This window comes from Desarmillaria tabescens (genome assembly GCF_030435595.1).
Source record: "Desarmillaria tabescens strain CCBAS 213 chromosome Unknown EV420scaffold_10, whole genome shotgun sequence".
NCBI classification, from domain to species: Eukaryota; Fungi; Basidiomycota; class Agaricomycetes; order Agaricales; family Physalacriaceae; genus Desarmillaria; species Desarmillaria tabescens.
Genome location: NW_026848309.1, coordinates 413,723 through 428,623, shown reverse-complemented (window position 1 = coordinate 428,623; position 14,901 = coordinate 413,723). Strand labels below are relative to the sequence as shown.

Genomic DNA, 14,901 nt, shown 5'->3' with positions numbered 1-14,901 from the left:
TCAGATGCTCGTCTATCCCGATTATCGACGTTGCGCTTGTCGAAAAAATCCATGTAGGCTACCGTCGAGGTATGCAGAACGGGATTGTAATTAAGAGAGGCATGTGATCGAGATCAGTACCGGATCGCTTGCCGGCAGCTACCGCGTCTTTCCCACGGTATCTTCACCATGAACGCCATACCGCTGGCTCTGCTCCTTATCACTCCCTTCGACAGTGCCATCTTTCAGGGAGAATCTTGTTTATCAACATCTTACTATGGTACATATCGTGATGGAGCAGCGTATCAGGCCGTATACGCTCCTGAGCAAGCATGCATAGACAATTGGTTATCAGACTTTACTGCAGAGTCTGCCACGATATCCGGCGCGTTTCACCCAATTCAGCAACTTGTGTGGGTTGAGGAAGAGTCGGTGGATGAGACCTTGAAATCTCAGGTGGTTTCGCTAGGGAGTGGACTGGATAGTTTTCTGGAGAGGCTATCGTTGCCGTCTCGCCAGCCTTACCGTGGATTGGACCAGGCTCTAGAGGACCACGAACAAGATGTCCTTACAGACAGAGAACAGGAGATTCAGTACGAATTTCTCTATCGGTCTCCCCAAGCTGCATTGCTGTCAGTCAGCCACGATAAGGCGCGCATCATTGACACGCTTGTTCCACGGTTCTGGAAATCGACTATCCTGCCAACGTCGCCTGTTGACTACATCCCTGTCCCTTCGTATGCTACGCAGCGTATTCAGGATGTGATCACGGTTGTCGAATTCGATCCCGTCATTGCGTCTCTGGTCAACAGCCTGTCTGTCGCACAGATGAAGAACGACATCCGCTTTCTCACCGGAGAAGACGGGAAGTCAGGAATTATTTCACGGCACTCCTTTGCTGAGGGATCGCGAACAGTAGCGTCGTGGCTGAAGGATCGGATTGAGGATACCGGCGCTATTTGCGAACTGAAGCCTTTCCTCTCGGGTTTCGCGCCCAACGTCGTATGGTGAGTCCATGAGATTTTGTTGCACGGCCACTAACACATTATTCTCAGTCGATATGAAGCTATTGTGAACACGTCTGAAACGGTGCTCATCAGCGCCCACTACGACAGCCGTGGATCCTTTGGCAGCACCCGCGCGCCTGGGGGGGATGACGATGGCTCGGGTACCACAGGGATTCTCTCCATCGCGCGCGCTATTGGAGCGAAAGGCATCAAGTTCCATGCTAACGTCGAACTCGTCTTGTTCGCTGGAGAGGAGCAAGGCTTACTAGGCTCCAGAGCTTACTCCCGTGAGCCTGGGTACCTATTGTGCGGTTTTCATTTTTACATGCCATGCTCTAGGTGAATTGAGGGATGCTGGGTCGAATCTCACACTCGTGATACAAGCAGACATGATTGCGTATCATGCTTTTGATGAGCCCGCTCAATTGGGTCTTCCCAAAACGTCGGTGTCTTATACCTGCGACCGAGTGTTTTTAGTACTAACAGGAATGATCAGTATTGGTAGCCCAGAAGTTGGAGACCTTGTTTCTACCATTGCTGGGATCTACAGCCCGGAACTGGTTGTTGGATACACCTCAGTATGTTTGTCTCTTGATGAACTCTGTACAGCTTATTAACAACGGTTCGTAGGCTTGCTGCAGTGACCATCAAGTATGATTTTTTTCTGCCTAATGTCGTGGGAATTCATGAACTGTTATTGTAGTCCTTTCATGAGCAAGGATTTCCAGCCACGCAAGTGTTCGAGCGAGCAGGACCAAGTATGTCATGTCAGTTTCATACATGTTAGCCTGTGATTGACCAGACCGAAGTTATTGACCCCATGTACCACAATAGCGGTATGTATCTTCATCACATCTGCCAACTCCTGTCTAAATATTTCGCTTCTAGGTGACCTGAGTGACCGAGAGGGATACGATCTCGAACAATTAAAGGCAATAGCTAAAGTTCAGGTATTATCTCATCGTCTCTGAGGCTAGATGCGTGCTGATCTGCTCTTTCAGTTCGCTACAGTGCTTCATGTTACTGGTTTCGATCTTGCAAAGTAATGATCTGTTAGGCCACGTATAGCCGTATCTTTAATGCCCATGTCTGGACTAGAGGAATCCTATAATTTAACTATTATCATATGTAGAGCGAACGGCGGCGTCAACGTCGCTACGCGAAGACTTTCGCACGAATGGCAGCCAAGAGAATAGTCTTATAATCTCCTCCTGTTTCCCACATTGCAAATCCAGCAAGACCCATATCAGTAATGAATTGTCCTTTGGCCGCAAAGGACTCAGCGTTGTCATAGGATATCATAACCTCGGTTGTGGTGTTATAGATGAAAGGCTGGCGTACAAAACATATGAGATCAAGGTAACAGACATGATAAGCAGGAGTCTTTCTCACCGTCTGACTGCAGTTATCAAACACGTAAGGAACACCATCAGCGGCGTCACCGTTCTCTGTGAGATATCCTTGTTCGACCAATCCCCAGAAGTCGATTGATCCACCGGCTGTTGTAGCAGCACCACAGACATCGACACCGGCTTGATCATCCCAAGCATCACCCGCAGGATGTACAGAAGAGTTGAAACTTGCATAGAGTGCCAGCGTGTCAGAACCGTTTGTAAACGCTCCGGCTTGCGGCACGCTGAAACTGTGTCCGTATGCGGCGACACCGAGGAGGAGCTGATCACTAGGGAAACCAGCCTCAGTCCATTTTGTTACTGCAGACACAGCAGAGCCTGCTTGATTAGCTGCGTCCGCGCAGGAATCGTTGAGGGGAGCGTTTGGCCCGACCGTGGCACTCCAGGATCCCCAGATGTCGTAATTCATAATGGCGACGTAGTCCAGGTATTCGGCAAACTCTGATACATCGGTCAGGGCTGTTCCGTTGGCACCGGTGAATGGGGCAATCGACGCCGCTGCTGAGAGTGTGAGGTTGGCGCCAACAGGGTCTTCTCGGAGTTCCTTGAGGAATGCGAGGAAGTTTTCTGTGTCATTGGTGCTTAGGGTATTGCAGCCAATACCTTGTTTCCCAGGATATTCCCAGCTAAACGAAATATTAGTCGGATAGTACGCCCGAGAAGTCTGAACTGGCTCACTCAAAGTCAAGCCCGTCGAGGTCATATTTGGACACAAGGTTGGTGAGGGTTTTAATCCATGCTGTGCGATTCTCCGCTGACCCGACATTGTCAGACCAATACAGGGAACCTGTCCATCCTCCGACTGAGACTTTGGCATCAACATCCTATGAAACCATCATAATTTTAGCTAAAAATATAGAGCTGAAAGGTGTCTCACGTTCTCATGCGCCGTGGCTACAAGTTGAACAAGCACTTCTTCCGTGTCTATCCCAGAGACGTTAAAAGAGAGTGTATTGACGTCTGGCGTCGTTTCGCTACGTTTTCGGTCAGACTCTGGTCCACGGGATGTGCATTTGAGACTCACGCAAATGCGAAGGTCACTTCGGTATATTTGGACCATGGCACATCGCTAACATTGAAGCCGTCTTTGGCATGCCATCCAGCAAACCATGTCGTAGCGACCTTTTCATCGCAGCTAGCATCACCCTCGGCTGCGTGTATGAACGGGAGAGAGGAAAGTATGAATAATGACGGCCAAATCATGGCAGTAATAACAACAAACGAAGGTCGAAGAGGGAGAGAACTGAAAGAGAGAGAATTAAGTGTCAAAGATCCCTACCCACGCTTTGAGTCTTTTATTCCCATCTCAAACGATCGTGATCAGGCTATGTAATCTCCGTGGCTCACGACGATCTGTTTGAAATTCAAATTGGTGCTCCTTCCTGGTGGCCCCACACTAACTTAGTGAAGTAGGTCCGAGTCGAAGTGTCATGGCCATGAGTGCATGACTCCTTCAAGCTCCATGTACGTTCTCGTTCCCTAATTTTTTCAGCTGAGCCTCCTGTCAGGTTACCGTTGTCAGCACAACCCAGATAAAGAGATCTGACCGTACTTTAAATAGGTGTTACTTCGGGGCCGAGCCACCTGAAGCAAGAATGATCTCGTAACAATTTAGCGTAACAGACTCGTTGGAATCTAAAACATTCGTTTACAGGGTTCAGGGCTACATGGGCATTTGTCCCCGTACACTATTATTAATCAATAGCCGCCAACGCAAAGATACAGCATAAAATTACACTTGATCACCGCTTGGTTGAACAGCCACCATCTGGACCTGACCTTCCTTCTCCATGACGGCAACTTTCTTCTTACTGATTGACGCTTTCACTGGGTGGGGGTCCTAAGAACAGGTCAGTTGTAATAAGAAGCGCTATTCAATCTCGCGCGACGCACATCAAATATCTCGTTCAGCTCTTCGCTGTTTCAAAAGGAAGTGTCAGCTACCCGGTGGAGATTCAAGTACTGTGCACTACTTACAGAGTACGCCCTTTCGTTTCAACAGCAAAGAAAAAGATGATCAAACATTCGAAAAGATCCCAAACCACATAGACGATATAATACTGTAGTATTGTGGTCATCAACGGTGCCCGAGGGTCACTGGTTAGGGTTCACAAACCTTCCATTGTATGTTATTCAAAGCAATGGGACCCGCATAGGTGTTGACGAAGCCTGCACAACTCACAGCGAATGAGTACCTGGAGACACACTGGAGTTATTAGAAGTTCATAAAGGGGATTCGAGGAGCAACTGACATTGCCATGCCTTTCGCTCTGCGCAGTGATAACCGCATCAGCACCACTGAACCGTTCTGTTGTGATCAACCGGATACCTACCGAGAGTTGTATGCAAGACATTCTGAAGGATACAGAGCTTGTAACGGCGTATATGCCAAGCTGTACACGAAGCCAAACAGAACTACGAGATCAGTTGTTAATAGGACACAACCATCAAGTGGAACAAAAAAGCCTACATATGAACGCGATAGCCGCATTGGAACCCGCCGGGTTACTTCCTTCTGATCCCCATTTTGCAGTGCAACCTGGATGAAAGTCAGGAATGTTCTAGAACGGATGATTCGCTGCGCACCAGTCACAATTGCAAGCATGCCCGCGCTACCGAGAGTTCCCCAGAACCACATCGTACGTCTCCCAACTACGATATATGAATCTGCATGTGTAGCCTGATGATCGTCAAGATGCACGGACCGTGATCAGTTAGAGACGTTCCAATAAGCGCGCCTGCAGCCGAGACAAGTGTGTTGACAAAATTCAAAATCAGACGTCGCTCTTGCGTGTTCGCTCCTGCGTTCTTGAACAAAATAGTAAGGAAATACCTTCAAATGCGGTCCAAGATGAGTATATTCGAACAAAGTAGAGAAATTTGCGTACCCCAGACCATTTCCAGACCACTGTCCAAAGAATCCCATTAGGAGCATCATAAATGTACGGTATCGGGCATTGTGCGTGTTGACTAGTTCAGAGTAGTCCCACCTACAATGAACCAGTTTTTTATTCAAGCGAAATGTTTGCATTGATGAAACATACCATCGCTTGTCGGAGCCATCCGTTTTTATAGATTCCTCGAATTCCCTCATTTCTAACTGCACTAAAGGTGCGTTAACGTCTCCATTACCGTGATACTTAGCAAGGATTGTTTGTGCTTCTTCTTTGCGACCGACAGCCATCAACCATCGAGGTGACTTGTAGAAAACAAACGTAAGTCAGTTTTTGGAATGCGAGAAAATATATATCGGGCAGTCACCTCAGGCAAGAACAGCGAGAAAATAGCGAGAATTCCGGAAGGTATGAGCTGCATAGCCAAAGGTGTTCGCCACGATGTTGTGGTACTAAGACGGCCAGTTGCGATTGAAACACCGGCTACGCAGAACGAGGAGCGTGTAAATTATGGGAATGATCGGTAGAGGGACTTACTGCACAAGATGGAACCAGTATAATAAAAGGCTGGATGATTAAGTTTCTGAGATACTGGAACAACGTGATCGAGATTTTGACATACTGTTGTATCTAAAAAATGACTTCAGCAACGCAATTGAATCACCGGTACATTGACATACAATCCTGTCAAACGACCGCGCCATTGTGGAGGAGACATCTCGACAACATATGAAGGTGCTGCTGTTGTAGCGAAAGAAACTCCAAACCCGAGAACAAATCTACCAGCCAGAAGGTAGTCCTGAGTCTTGGACACAGTAATCACAACAGCACCTATTTTTTGAATAAAGCCTCGAAATTAGACGAATTATCTGCCAGTGAACACATCAGAGTCTGACCAATTATTATAATGACGGCTCCAGTGAACTGATACGCCTTGAGCATCATGTTACGAAACCAACCAGAAACATACCATGCCTCCTCGACGTCCAAAATAGTCGGTAGTTGGACCAGCGAGCGCAACCCCCACAATGCTTCCTTTACACATTAGACCTCATTAGTTTGGGGCCTTACAGGAGTCAGATACTCTTTTCACCTATTGAATACTGTAGAATGAAATGAGAAACCTCGCCCAATGGCAGATATTTTAAAATACCCACAATACCAAAGATAATCGCGGTCACCGTACCGACGCCTCCACCAGCATCTTGACCGTCAATACCGAAGTAGTTGAGATACTGTCTGTGGTTTATGGTCGGTTTTGTATCAATCCGGAACTTGATAAGAATTCGTACTGCATTCCATTAACGGCGCTCATGACTGCCAAATGGCCCTCATGATGAGAAGCGAAACTCCGATCTATTGTAAAATGCCGCACCTTGCCCGTCAAAGCCATTCGCCATACTTCCCATGAACACGACCATAAGGCACAAGTAAAGCTTGATGGATGTCCAGCTCCTTGGATTCAACGGCGGACCGGTGGAAAGAGCCAACGCAAGATCTGTATTGGTGACTTCAAGGATCTTCGTGCTGTGAGAGACGTCATTCGGGACAAGTGCGCTTGGAGACGGGGGTGTCTCCTTGGAATCGTCTTCGTGAGAGTCTTTATGGTTTTTCTCCTCAGACATGATGAGCGGGGCAAGAAAGACGGTATCGTGAATTGAATGATTCTTTATATTCTAGTCCAGGGACCTGCAACGGAGAAGTCCCTGGAACACACGAGTGTCGCGAAGAAGGTAAAGGTCCCGGGAACTCTTGAGGCTTGGTTACACCTCCATCGGGGTATTGAGAAATCAAACCAGATCAAAGCACAGGCCACTTTGGGAAAACTTTATTCTATAGAAATATTCTTTTGAGTGAAAGGAGAGATATAGCCACGCAAAATTCACCGTTCCTGCAGTCGCCATGCAGCAATTTCATCATGGGATAGTAAGTGGCCGTTCCGTCTAGAATTTTTGATTCCTGTCCCGAAAGAGCTAGGAAGCAGACTGATGCCAAAAGACGGACAACTCTGGTTCGAGGGACTCGAGCTCGGCGCGACTTCGGAATAAAGTCGCAATGGCGTGGAACCCAGCTGCAGCTCTCTCAAGGTTTCTCCGAAAATGTCGATCAATTTTTGTTAGGTCGGCGATGGGGAAGTTCCACAATACCGGACTCGGACCTAATAGCAAGAGGACAAGCTGTAGCTAGTTGCAACGAGCAATCGGCCTGGGGATTCGAATATTTTACGGTTGATCGCAGGAGCAAAGACGGTAGAAACCTGGAAGTTGCAGATAAGAAATATACGACAGCAAAATTGCATGAATATGCGAAAATATCAACTCGGCTACCGTGCACTCAATCAGGCCGGCACCGATTCGCTCCGGCTTTGGACCGGTAACTTCGTAAATCTGCGAAGTAAAAGAGCTATATTTAACATGAGTACGGGCACCGCATTATAAGTAGCCTTGTCAGGATACATATTCAGCCTACAGTCCCACCCAGCTGAAGGTGTTCTTCAATTCAATGCTTCTTTCCATCCTGACATCTGCCGACGACGGTCCCACGAGCACAACAAATTCGCCCTTCTCAGCTATCCAACTCGATTTGCGGTCGTCATAGTATCCCAATGCATCTCTGTCAAGGGAAAAAATTATAACCTTGGTTTCTCCTGCTTTCAACATTTCCTTTACAAACCCCTTGAGCTCCTTCGCTGGACGAGGCAAAGAGCTTTCCACATCAGAGATGTATATTTGCGCGACCTCCCGTCCGTCAATGCCACTGGAGTTCGTGATCTTGAATTGTACGCTAAATTTCCCGTCGGGAGATATTTCTGAACAGCTCAGATCAGAATAGTCAAACTTTGAGTACGATAGGCCGAAGCCGAACGGGAAAAGAGGCGCGGTCTTCTTGATCTCATATCCTCGGTATCCAACAAAGATACCCTCGTTGTACAAGACTTTCCCATGTTCCTGGCACTTGTTGCCAAACGAAGGATAAGATGGATTATCCTCAAGACGTTTGCTAGGAGAAAATCCTGATCAGCAAATTGACAATCAGACCGAGTGCACACTTACGGGAATGTAAGCGACAATTTGGCTGAGGGATTGACTTTTCCAAATAGCACGTCAGCTAAGCCGTTGCCCAATTCATTACCCCCATAGAAGGCCTGTGCAACGAGCCATCATATATGACCACGAATGACTGAGGCTACGATATTCGTACCTGGAGCACAGTATCGGCGTCGTCAATCCAAGGCATCTCTACGGGTGTCCCTGACTGATTCACAACGACAGTTCTCGGGTTGGCTTGTAGAACTTTAGAGACCAAATCGTTCGTCAATCCCGGCAATCTAGACATATATCTTAAGTCAAATTGAACAGTGATGAAGCCAAAATTGTGTGCGCACTTCATGTGATCCCGGTCGAAACCTTCGCTTTCCCAGCTTCAACCCAAGTCAGTACCGACGCAACTGAAGCTGAAGAAATACACACTCATGATTGAGGCCGATCAAAAGAATAACAACTATCCAGAGAAAGATACCGATGAGTCACTTTTAGAAACCTGACGCGAAACTGACTGACCATCCGAAGCCCTGGCTAACGCCTCGGCCTCCTGAATGGCTTCCTGCCCTCCAACAACACGTATACCACCTAACCGGAAACCGCCCCAATAAGGGAACGGAGGTCCCCTTGCAATGAACTCGACATTGCTCAGACGAACTTCAAGTCCATACTCCTGACCAGCTTTCATTCCTTCAACGATGGCCCTAACTTCTGTCGATCCTGCACCAAAGAAGGACTTTGAATACTCTGTCTTGGTGCTCTGGTCGATTACGATTTTTTTGTCAATGAACATATTTCCGATTCCAGAAACGTTCATGCCAAACTCCCAGTCACCGGATTCGTCAGGAATAAAAGTCGTGGAGTACTAGAAAAGGGGTGAGATGATGCAGCAGGAAGTGATTATACATCCTTACGCGGGTCCAGCAACTTGTGCTGACCTTCTCTGCTTTCTGAAAAGGCAGCACACACACATTAGGCATTTATTTGCAAGTATTGGAACTGATAGCCTTACCACACCATCAAGGAGGATACAATTAGAAACCGAAGTCTTTGTATCCCATACGGGCTGCTTCAATGACGAATTCAGGTCGGCTTGTGGTGATATGAAGTCAGGCGTGGGAGGTTCATTCCAGAATTCCAAGAGGGCCCCAGGCGTGCCGTCCTGCTGTTTGATGGATGCATCCAACAAAGGCAGCAATTTATGAGATGTGGCGCCAACTGTATAATTAACTTGCGCATTTACGGCTTTCGCCGCCTCAATGATACCCTGAAGGGGGCTGACAGTATAAGTAGACAACAACTGCGCCGAGCCGCCTCCAGAAGTCATGGCTGTTTTCGCGTTAGGCCCTATTACCGCGATGGATGTTGGAGCGCTTAAAGGAAGGAGACCAGCCTTGTTCTTCAGGAGCACTACTGAATCAGCCGCGGCTCGTCGCAGGAGTTTGCGTAACTCCGGTGTGTCGACGCCTTCCTCTAGGCCATTAAACGAGATACCTGAATTATGAGCCTTGCGCAGGAGTTCGAGAACCTGTAAGCCGGTGTGAGCACTGATGGGACGGTCTTGCTCAGGGGAAGGGCATCACCTTTCGGACCCGATCATTGATATCGTTGTCAACAAGTTTTCCTGCTTGAATCGCGCGAAGAACGGCTGGGCCGCGAACAACGCTTGGACCGCTTTTCAACGGACTAAGCAAGCAAGGATACGTTAGAACAGCAGGAACTCACGGCATTTCCAGATCAACTCCTGCCTTGATGCTTTCAACAGTGCTGTAAACACCGGTCCAGTCGCTCATAATTAAGCCTACGTATTGTGGCTCAGCTTCAAAATGTCGGCTGTCTCTGAATCCATACCCTTGTATCCCCATTCCTGTATATAAATTAGATACATGTCATAAGTTGCCGTGAACGATTGTACACACCTTCCTTAGTATGTCGTCAAGCAGACGTTTATCTTCAGAAACATGAAGGCCATTGACACGATTGTATCTAGGGGTTCTGATGAGGATTGTACGTTTACATGTCGAAACTGAGCGTACGATGACATAAGGGCCCACGGGTCAGATTTGCGAATCGCAATTTGGAAAGGCTTAAGATAGATTTCTCGGAGAGCTCGCTCGCTCACTTCGCCTATCCCATCATTCAGCGTGAGATTGGTGATTCAGTAGCGGATTATCGACGTACTGCTCACAGAAAATCTCTCATGCTCTTGATCGTTGGCGACATAGTGCTTGATGGTAGCACTAACGCCTTTCGATTGTAAACCGTTTATATACGCAGCAGCGATTTCCCCGTTCAAGACGCCGTCCTCAGAAAACGACTCGAAACCCCTTCCACCAAGTGGAGAACGTTGGGTGTTGACAGTTGGTGCAAGGAGTATGTGGCAGCCTGTAGGGCAACATTATTTCACAGTCAAATCTTTTGGGCGAGGGAACTGGCTCTTGGCGCGACACTCGTCTCCAAGGGCTTCACCGATCTTGTATGCAAGCTCCAGGTCGAAGGATGATCCGAGGCCGGTGGACGAAGGAAAGCAGCTCGACGGCACGCCATTGAAGTCTGATGATCCGTTAGAACTAATTAATCGACGGTGAGTAATTACCGACACTGAGTACCACGAACGCCATTGGGACCTAAGGAACAATATCGAAATTTCGGTCGGTCTCGATACATAGAATATAAACATGAACCGCCTACCATCGCTCATTCTCATTGACTCAATGTTTGCATGTGGAATCGCTTCAGTATGCCACCATCCCTACAAGAATCAATATTGAAGTCGATATGAATGAATTCACGACTGACCAGTCCTGTCAGAAGCTTGACTTTGTCATTGAGGGTGAGTTTTAGTAGTGTTTCATCAACATTGAAAGTCATGGTTATCGTGGGGTGTTTCAAACTAACGTGGGATCTGTGCTCACGAACGACATTTCATCGGATAAACCTCGGACGAATGGCATGAGACGCGGTCAAGTGACGACGTCATACCAAAACCAAGGGTCCGACACGGAAGCCTTCACCCGATGAACCTCAAGGGAACCCCAATAATCGCGGAGGAGAAAGAAGTAATAAGATTTATTCTACATCCGCACCTCGTATACATTTGCGGTGTCGGCGCCAGGTGAATCGCTATGTCCTATCGATCAACCTCTCCAAACACCAAATCCATAGTTCCGATGATAGCTACAACGTCTGCTAGCATGTGCTAGAAAGAAATCTTAGCGATGTCCACATAGCTTAGGAAACGACCCACATGTCGCATAATGAAATCACTCCCAGCCAAATGTGCGAAACCGGGTGCTCTGATTGAGCAACGATAGGGTCTGTTCGTTCCATCCCTTATTAATATCAATCGATCAGCACAGTAAACGGGTCAGAATAACAAGAAAACCGACGTACGAAACCAAGTATACACCCATCTCTCCTTTGGGGGCCTCGATGGCACTGTAGGTTTCGCCAGGTGGCACAGAATATCCCTCAGAGAAGATCTAAGCAACACGTTCCTCAGTTAAGCAGCAAATTGCGGAGAACATGTAGGATGACCTTGAAATGATGGATTAAACTCTCCATGCTCTCCTTCATACTTGCTCTTGGAGGTGGCACGAGTTTGTGATCATCGACCTTGAATGCGCCGGGCGTAATTTTATTCAAGCACTGTGGCAAACAACATGAGTGAACGCCTTGAGAGTCATGAAGAAATGGATACTTGCCTGGTTGATGATACTCAAACTCTCCCGCATTTCTTGCACACGGCAAAGATATCTATCATAACAGTCCCCATGCTGGCCCACCGGGATGTCGAATTCAACCTGTAGTTGTCAGTACATATCATTTGCGGTAGAGAGGACCTGCTTACTTCGTCATACTTGTCATAGGGTGATGCCTTTCTGAGATCCCATTTCACGCCGCTGCCCCTCAACATGACACCACTAAAGCTGTAGTTCAGAGCATCATCAGCGTTAACAACGCCGACTCCGATGGTACGCTCTTTCCAGATACGGTTTCCAGTAAGAACCTAACAGGAGTGAAAAAGGGATACTAGCAACATTTATATTCTTACCTCTTCTACTTCATCTACCCTTGATCCAAACTGGGTGGCCCATTTGAAGATGTCGTCCAATAGTCCGTGAGGGAGGTCAAAAGCTACACCCCCCGGACGAACGTAGGCACTATGAAGACGTGCGCCAGAAACCCGCTCATAGAACTTATAAACAAACGTTACCCCATGTGTACTGAGAAAGTGAGGCCAATCAGACTTACTTCCATAAGTTTCTCTCGCTCCTCGAAACCCCAAAGGAAAGGCGTTAGGGCACCAACGTCCATAGCGTGCGTAAGAATAGCCATGAGATCTATCACGAAGATAAGCATAGACAAAGACATTTCCATCTATAAAACACACGGTTTAAGATCCTCGTGATTTCTCCAAATAATGTGCGTATCCATTTGGCACGGTCCGGCACTTCGATATTCAACAATTTCTCGACAGCCAACGAGTAACACAATTCGTTTGTCACTGGTGGCAAGGTCAACTTCCGCACAATAGAATGAAAAGAGAGACCTACTCATGGAGACATAGTCCAGCCGGTCGAAATAAGGTAGCGCTTGGATGTATGTCTTGTATTCAATTAGCTTCTCTGTCCCTCGATGCAAAAGACCAATATGTGGGTCTGCACGGAGAACTTCCTCGCCGTTGAGCTCGAGAATCATTCGCAACACACCATGGGCGGCAGGGTGCTGAGGCCTATTCCGCTAGTCAACATTCGTTTCCAAAAATACCAGGACACAGCCCACCCGAAGTTAACGGTAAAATGCCTCATATTGGTCGCCGACCTAGTATCCGCCTCTGCAAGAATTTCTGAGGCATGCATGCCCTGAAGGTCCTCCACTGTGTGGTAATCAAACGCAGTTTTGGTCTCGGCGGCTTCTGCGGCTGTGGCGCGACGAACGTGCGATGAAGAAATGCATCTGGTGAATGAGGGCGCGAAGGCCCGAGAGCGGGCAGCTAGACGGCTGAGCATCGTCGTTGATGTCGACGACGACCAGTAAAGTTTCGGAAGGACGCGGTGTCCTTTGGAAATGATCTGATTGGTCGCCGAGGATTCCATCTCCGCCCAGCTAAATATTCAATCTCCGATTGAAGTTGCGTCCCTGCATCGCTTGGACGTCGCGAGTTTAGTTATCGTCATTGCTCAATGAAGGCGCCTTTTTTTCTCTTTCTACTATCATTGTCGTGTTCAATATCGGTGGCTACAGCAGATGAAAAGCCGTGTACAACACATGCTTCCAATGGGGACTACTTCGATTTGAACCCACTCAAAGCCAGGTAAACAAACTTTGAATAATATTCCTCCCTTGACTAGTATTGACTGCTTCGCAGCAAGGACTACACATTCTCCTCTCCGGGTGGGAAGGAATTTAGGATCAATGTGTGCAGATCTGTCGCGTCAGAGATTTGGGGTCTTGACGACCCGGACGTTGGCGGGGTTGTTAGACGGGACCACGGGGATTTCTCACTTGGGTGCGTAGTGTTCTCTACATAGTTACCGTCGCTGAACGCGTCGCAGAAAGACCAACACCACTTTGGACCTCTCACCCGACAATACTGTCCGAATAGTACTGACTTCTGGTTCGCAATGCAATTCCCAGAATACAGCCAACACCGTCATCGAATTCATATGTGATACTTCTGTTTTCGGCGCCGGAACGCCCAGACTGCTAGTGCAGTTACCTCAAGGAGATGACGAAGCCTGTGCATTCTTTGTGGAATGGCGGACACATGTACGCCCGACTAGTTTCTCAACGTCGTCTTGCGCTGAAGCGTAACTCGCAGTTTGCTTGTCCTGCCGGCGAACGCTCTGGACCATGGGGATTCTTCGCATCTCTTATTGTCATTATTCTCATCTTTCTCATGCTTTACCTTACCCTCGGAACTCTTCACAATCGATACGTTCTACGTCTACGTGGATTCGACCAAATTCCTCAGTTCAACATTGAGTCGATGCGGTACCATCTCAAGGAAGGCGTAGATTTGTTTAAAGACTGGATGGCAGGGATGTATGAAGGCGGTCAAGGTGCAGGCTGGACACGGACCGGTGGATTTGGCGGAAGAACCAACCCTGTAAGCCATCAGAGTGGCGTGGATGCGGGAGATTTCGAAAGGGGATTCGTCAGGCCGCCTCGTAACGGAACTGCAGGGAGAACTAATCCTATATCGCATCAGTCCCAAGTCCAAAATCCACAACCCCAACCTCAACCGGATCTGCAGCCGCAGCCGCAGCATCCGAAGAGGAAAGAAGAAGGGACCACTGAGGAGAGGGCTCCGTTCATGTTAGGTGACGATGACGATGATGATGAGGCGAGCAAAGCACCGCCGCTTAACAGTCCGACCCAACCACATTCGTCTACGCAAACCGTCACTTCGACATCATCATCAGAGTTGACGGTGACGTCAACTCAACCTGCCGCAGAGACCGTCAACGACGCCGCCGCTTTCAGAGGTCGAGATTTGGGTAGTGAAGGGGTTACTCGTCTGTAAATGTTCCGCTCGTGCTTTTTGGGGTATTGATATATGCCT

General features: G+C 48.0%; 6 protein-coding genes across 6 annotated transcripts; 2 read left to right on the top strand and 4 right to left on the bottom strand.

Annotated features, from left to right (window-relative positions):
* Positions 1-153: 153 nt before the first annotated feature.
* EV420DRAFT_125896 (uncharacterized protein) lies at positions 154-2,318 on the top strand. The gene is made up of 9 exons (XM_060466923.1): positions 154-986; positions 1,035-1,273; positions 1,326-1,428; positions 1,483-1,564; positions 1,617-1,637; positions 1,690-1,744; positions 1,796-1,822; positions 1,875-1,936; positions 1,988-2,318. The coding sequence occupies exons 1-9, from the start codon at positions 169-171 to the stop codon at positions 2,030-2,032; spliced, it is 1,452 nt and encodes a 483-aa protein (XP_060333484.1). The 5' UTR covers positions 154-168; the 3' UTR covers positions 2,033-2,318.
* On the bottom strand, positions 2,142-3,601 carry EV420DRAFT_1266171 (endochitinase; the record flags this gene model as incomplete). Its single annotated transcript, XM_060467313.1, has 5 exons — positions 2,142-2,318; positions 2,379-3,024; positions 3,077-3,222; positions 3,276-3,372; positions 3,423-3,601. The coding sequence occupies 5 exons, from the start codon at positions 3,599-3,601 to the stop codon at positions 2,142-2,144; spliced, it is 1,245 nt and encodes a 414-aa protein (XP_060333483.1).
* Positions 3,602-4,130: 529 nt separating this feature from the next.
* Positions 4,131-6,917, bottom strand: EV420DRAFT_1640049 (general substrate transporter; the record flags this gene model as incomplete). The annotated part of the gene is made up of 21 exons (XM_060477048.1): positions 4,131-4,238; positions 4,292-4,316; positions 4,376-4,458; positions 4,515-4,593; positions 4,651-4,668; positions 4,732-4,813; positions 4,869-4,937; positions 4,985-5,050; positions 5,104-5,231; positions 5,287-5,388; positions 5,443-5,597; positions 5,660-5,775; positions 5,830-5,859; positions 5,915-5,922; positions 5,973-6,123; positions 6,189-6,216; positions 6,263-6,327; positions 6,386-6,395; positions 6,450-6,531; positions 6,585-6,609; positions 6,668-6,917. The coding sequence occupies 21 exons, from the start codon at positions 6,915-6,917 to the stop codon at positions 4,131-4,133; spliced, it is 1,680 nt and encodes a 559-aa protein (XP_060333482.1).
* A 638-nt stretch (positions 6,918-7,555) lies between these two features.
* EV420DRAFT_1526945 (glycoside hydrolase family 3 protein) lies at positions 7,556-11,230 on the bottom strand. The gene is made up of 18 exons (XM_060472443.1): positions 11,133-11,230; positions 11,025-11,085; positions 10,934-10,960; positions 10,770-10,886; positions 10,515-10,718; positions 10,370-10,460; positions 10,253-10,319; positions 10,185-10,200; positions 10,059-10,134; positions 9,917-10,007; positions 9,346-9,861; positions 9,248-9,283; positions 8,853-9,198; positions 8,763-8,793; positions 8,678-8,713; positions 8,494-8,620; positions 8,346-8,437; positions 7,556-8,292 (listed from the first exon to the last, which is right to left on the bottom strand). The coding sequence occupies exons 1-18, from the start codon at positions 11,202-11,204 to the stop codon at positions 7,758-7,760; spliced, it is 2,541 nt and encodes an 846-aa protein (XP_060333481.1). The 5' UTR covers positions 11,205-11,230; the 3' UTR covers positions 7,556-7,757.
* Positions 11,231-13,391, bottom strand: EV420DRAFT_1526942 (NADH dehydrogenase I, D subunit). Its single transcript, XM_060472442.1, has 11 exons — positions 13,119-13,391; positions 12,890-13,068; positions 12,727-12,840; positions 12,588-12,676; positions 12,388-12,531; positions 12,184-12,342; positions 12,038-12,136; positions 11,871-11,981; positions 11,727-11,815; positions 11,581-11,665; positions 11,231-11,532 (listed from the first exon to the last, which is right to left on the bottom strand). Exons 1-11 carry the CDS (start codon positions 13,343-13,345, stop codon positions 11,464-11,466), a joined length of 1,365 nt encoding a protein of 454 aa, XP_060333480.1. The 5' UTR covers positions 13,346-13,391; the 3' UTR covers positions 11,231-11,463.
* Positions 13,392-13,519: 128 nt separating this feature from the next.
* Positions 13,520-14,862, top strand: EV420DRAFT_1640046 (mannose-6-phosphate receptor binding domain-containing protein; the record flags this gene model as incomplete). The annotated part of the gene is made up of 4 exons (XM_060477047.1): positions 13,520-13,650; positions 13,705-13,845; positions 13,892-14,105; positions 14,158-14,862. The coding sequence occupies 4 exons, from the start codon at positions 13,520-13,522 to the stop codon at positions 14,860-14,862; spliced, it is 1,191 nt and encodes a 396-aa protein (XP_060333479.1).
* Positions 14,863-14,901: the final 39 nt, after the last annotated feature.

Coding starts and splice junctions, on each gene's coding strand:
- EV420DRAFT_125896 (XM_060466923.1), top strand. CDS start 169: ATGAACGCCATACCGCTGGCTCTGCTCCTTATCACTCCCTTCGACAGT. Junction 1,274..1,325: donor AGGCTCCAGAGCTTACTCCC/GTGAGCCTGGGT, acceptor GCCATGCTCTAG/GTGAATTGAGGGATGCTGGG. Junction 1,638..1,689: donor CTTGCTGCAGTGACCATCAA/GTATGATTTTTT, acceptor CTGTTATTGTAG/TCCTTTCATGAGCAAGGATT.
- EV420DRAFT_1526945 (XM_060472443.1), bottom strand. CDS start 11,204: ATGACTTTCAATGTTGATGAAACACTACTAAAACTCACCCTCAATGAC. Junction 10,719..10,769: donor AGACGAGTGTCGCGCCAAGA/GCCAGTTCCCTC, acceptor GTTGCCCTACAG/GCTGCCACATACTCCTTGCA. Junction 8,293..8,345: donor AAATTGTCGCTTACATTCCC/GTAAGTGTGCAC, acceptor ATTTTCTCCTAG/CAAACGTCTTGAGGATAATC.
- EV420DRAFT_1526942 (XM_060472442.1), bottom strand. CDS start 13,345: ATGCTCAGCCGTCTAGCTGCCCGCTCTCGGGCCTTCGCGCCCTCATTC. Junction 12,343..12,387: donor GGGTAGATGAAGTAGAAGAG/GTAAGAATATAA, acceptor CACTCCTGTTAG/GTTCTTACTGGAAACCGTAT. Junction 11,816..11,870: donor GTTTAATCCATCATTTCAAG/GTCATCCTACAT, acceptor CGTGTTGCTTAG/ATCTTCTCTGAGGGATATTC.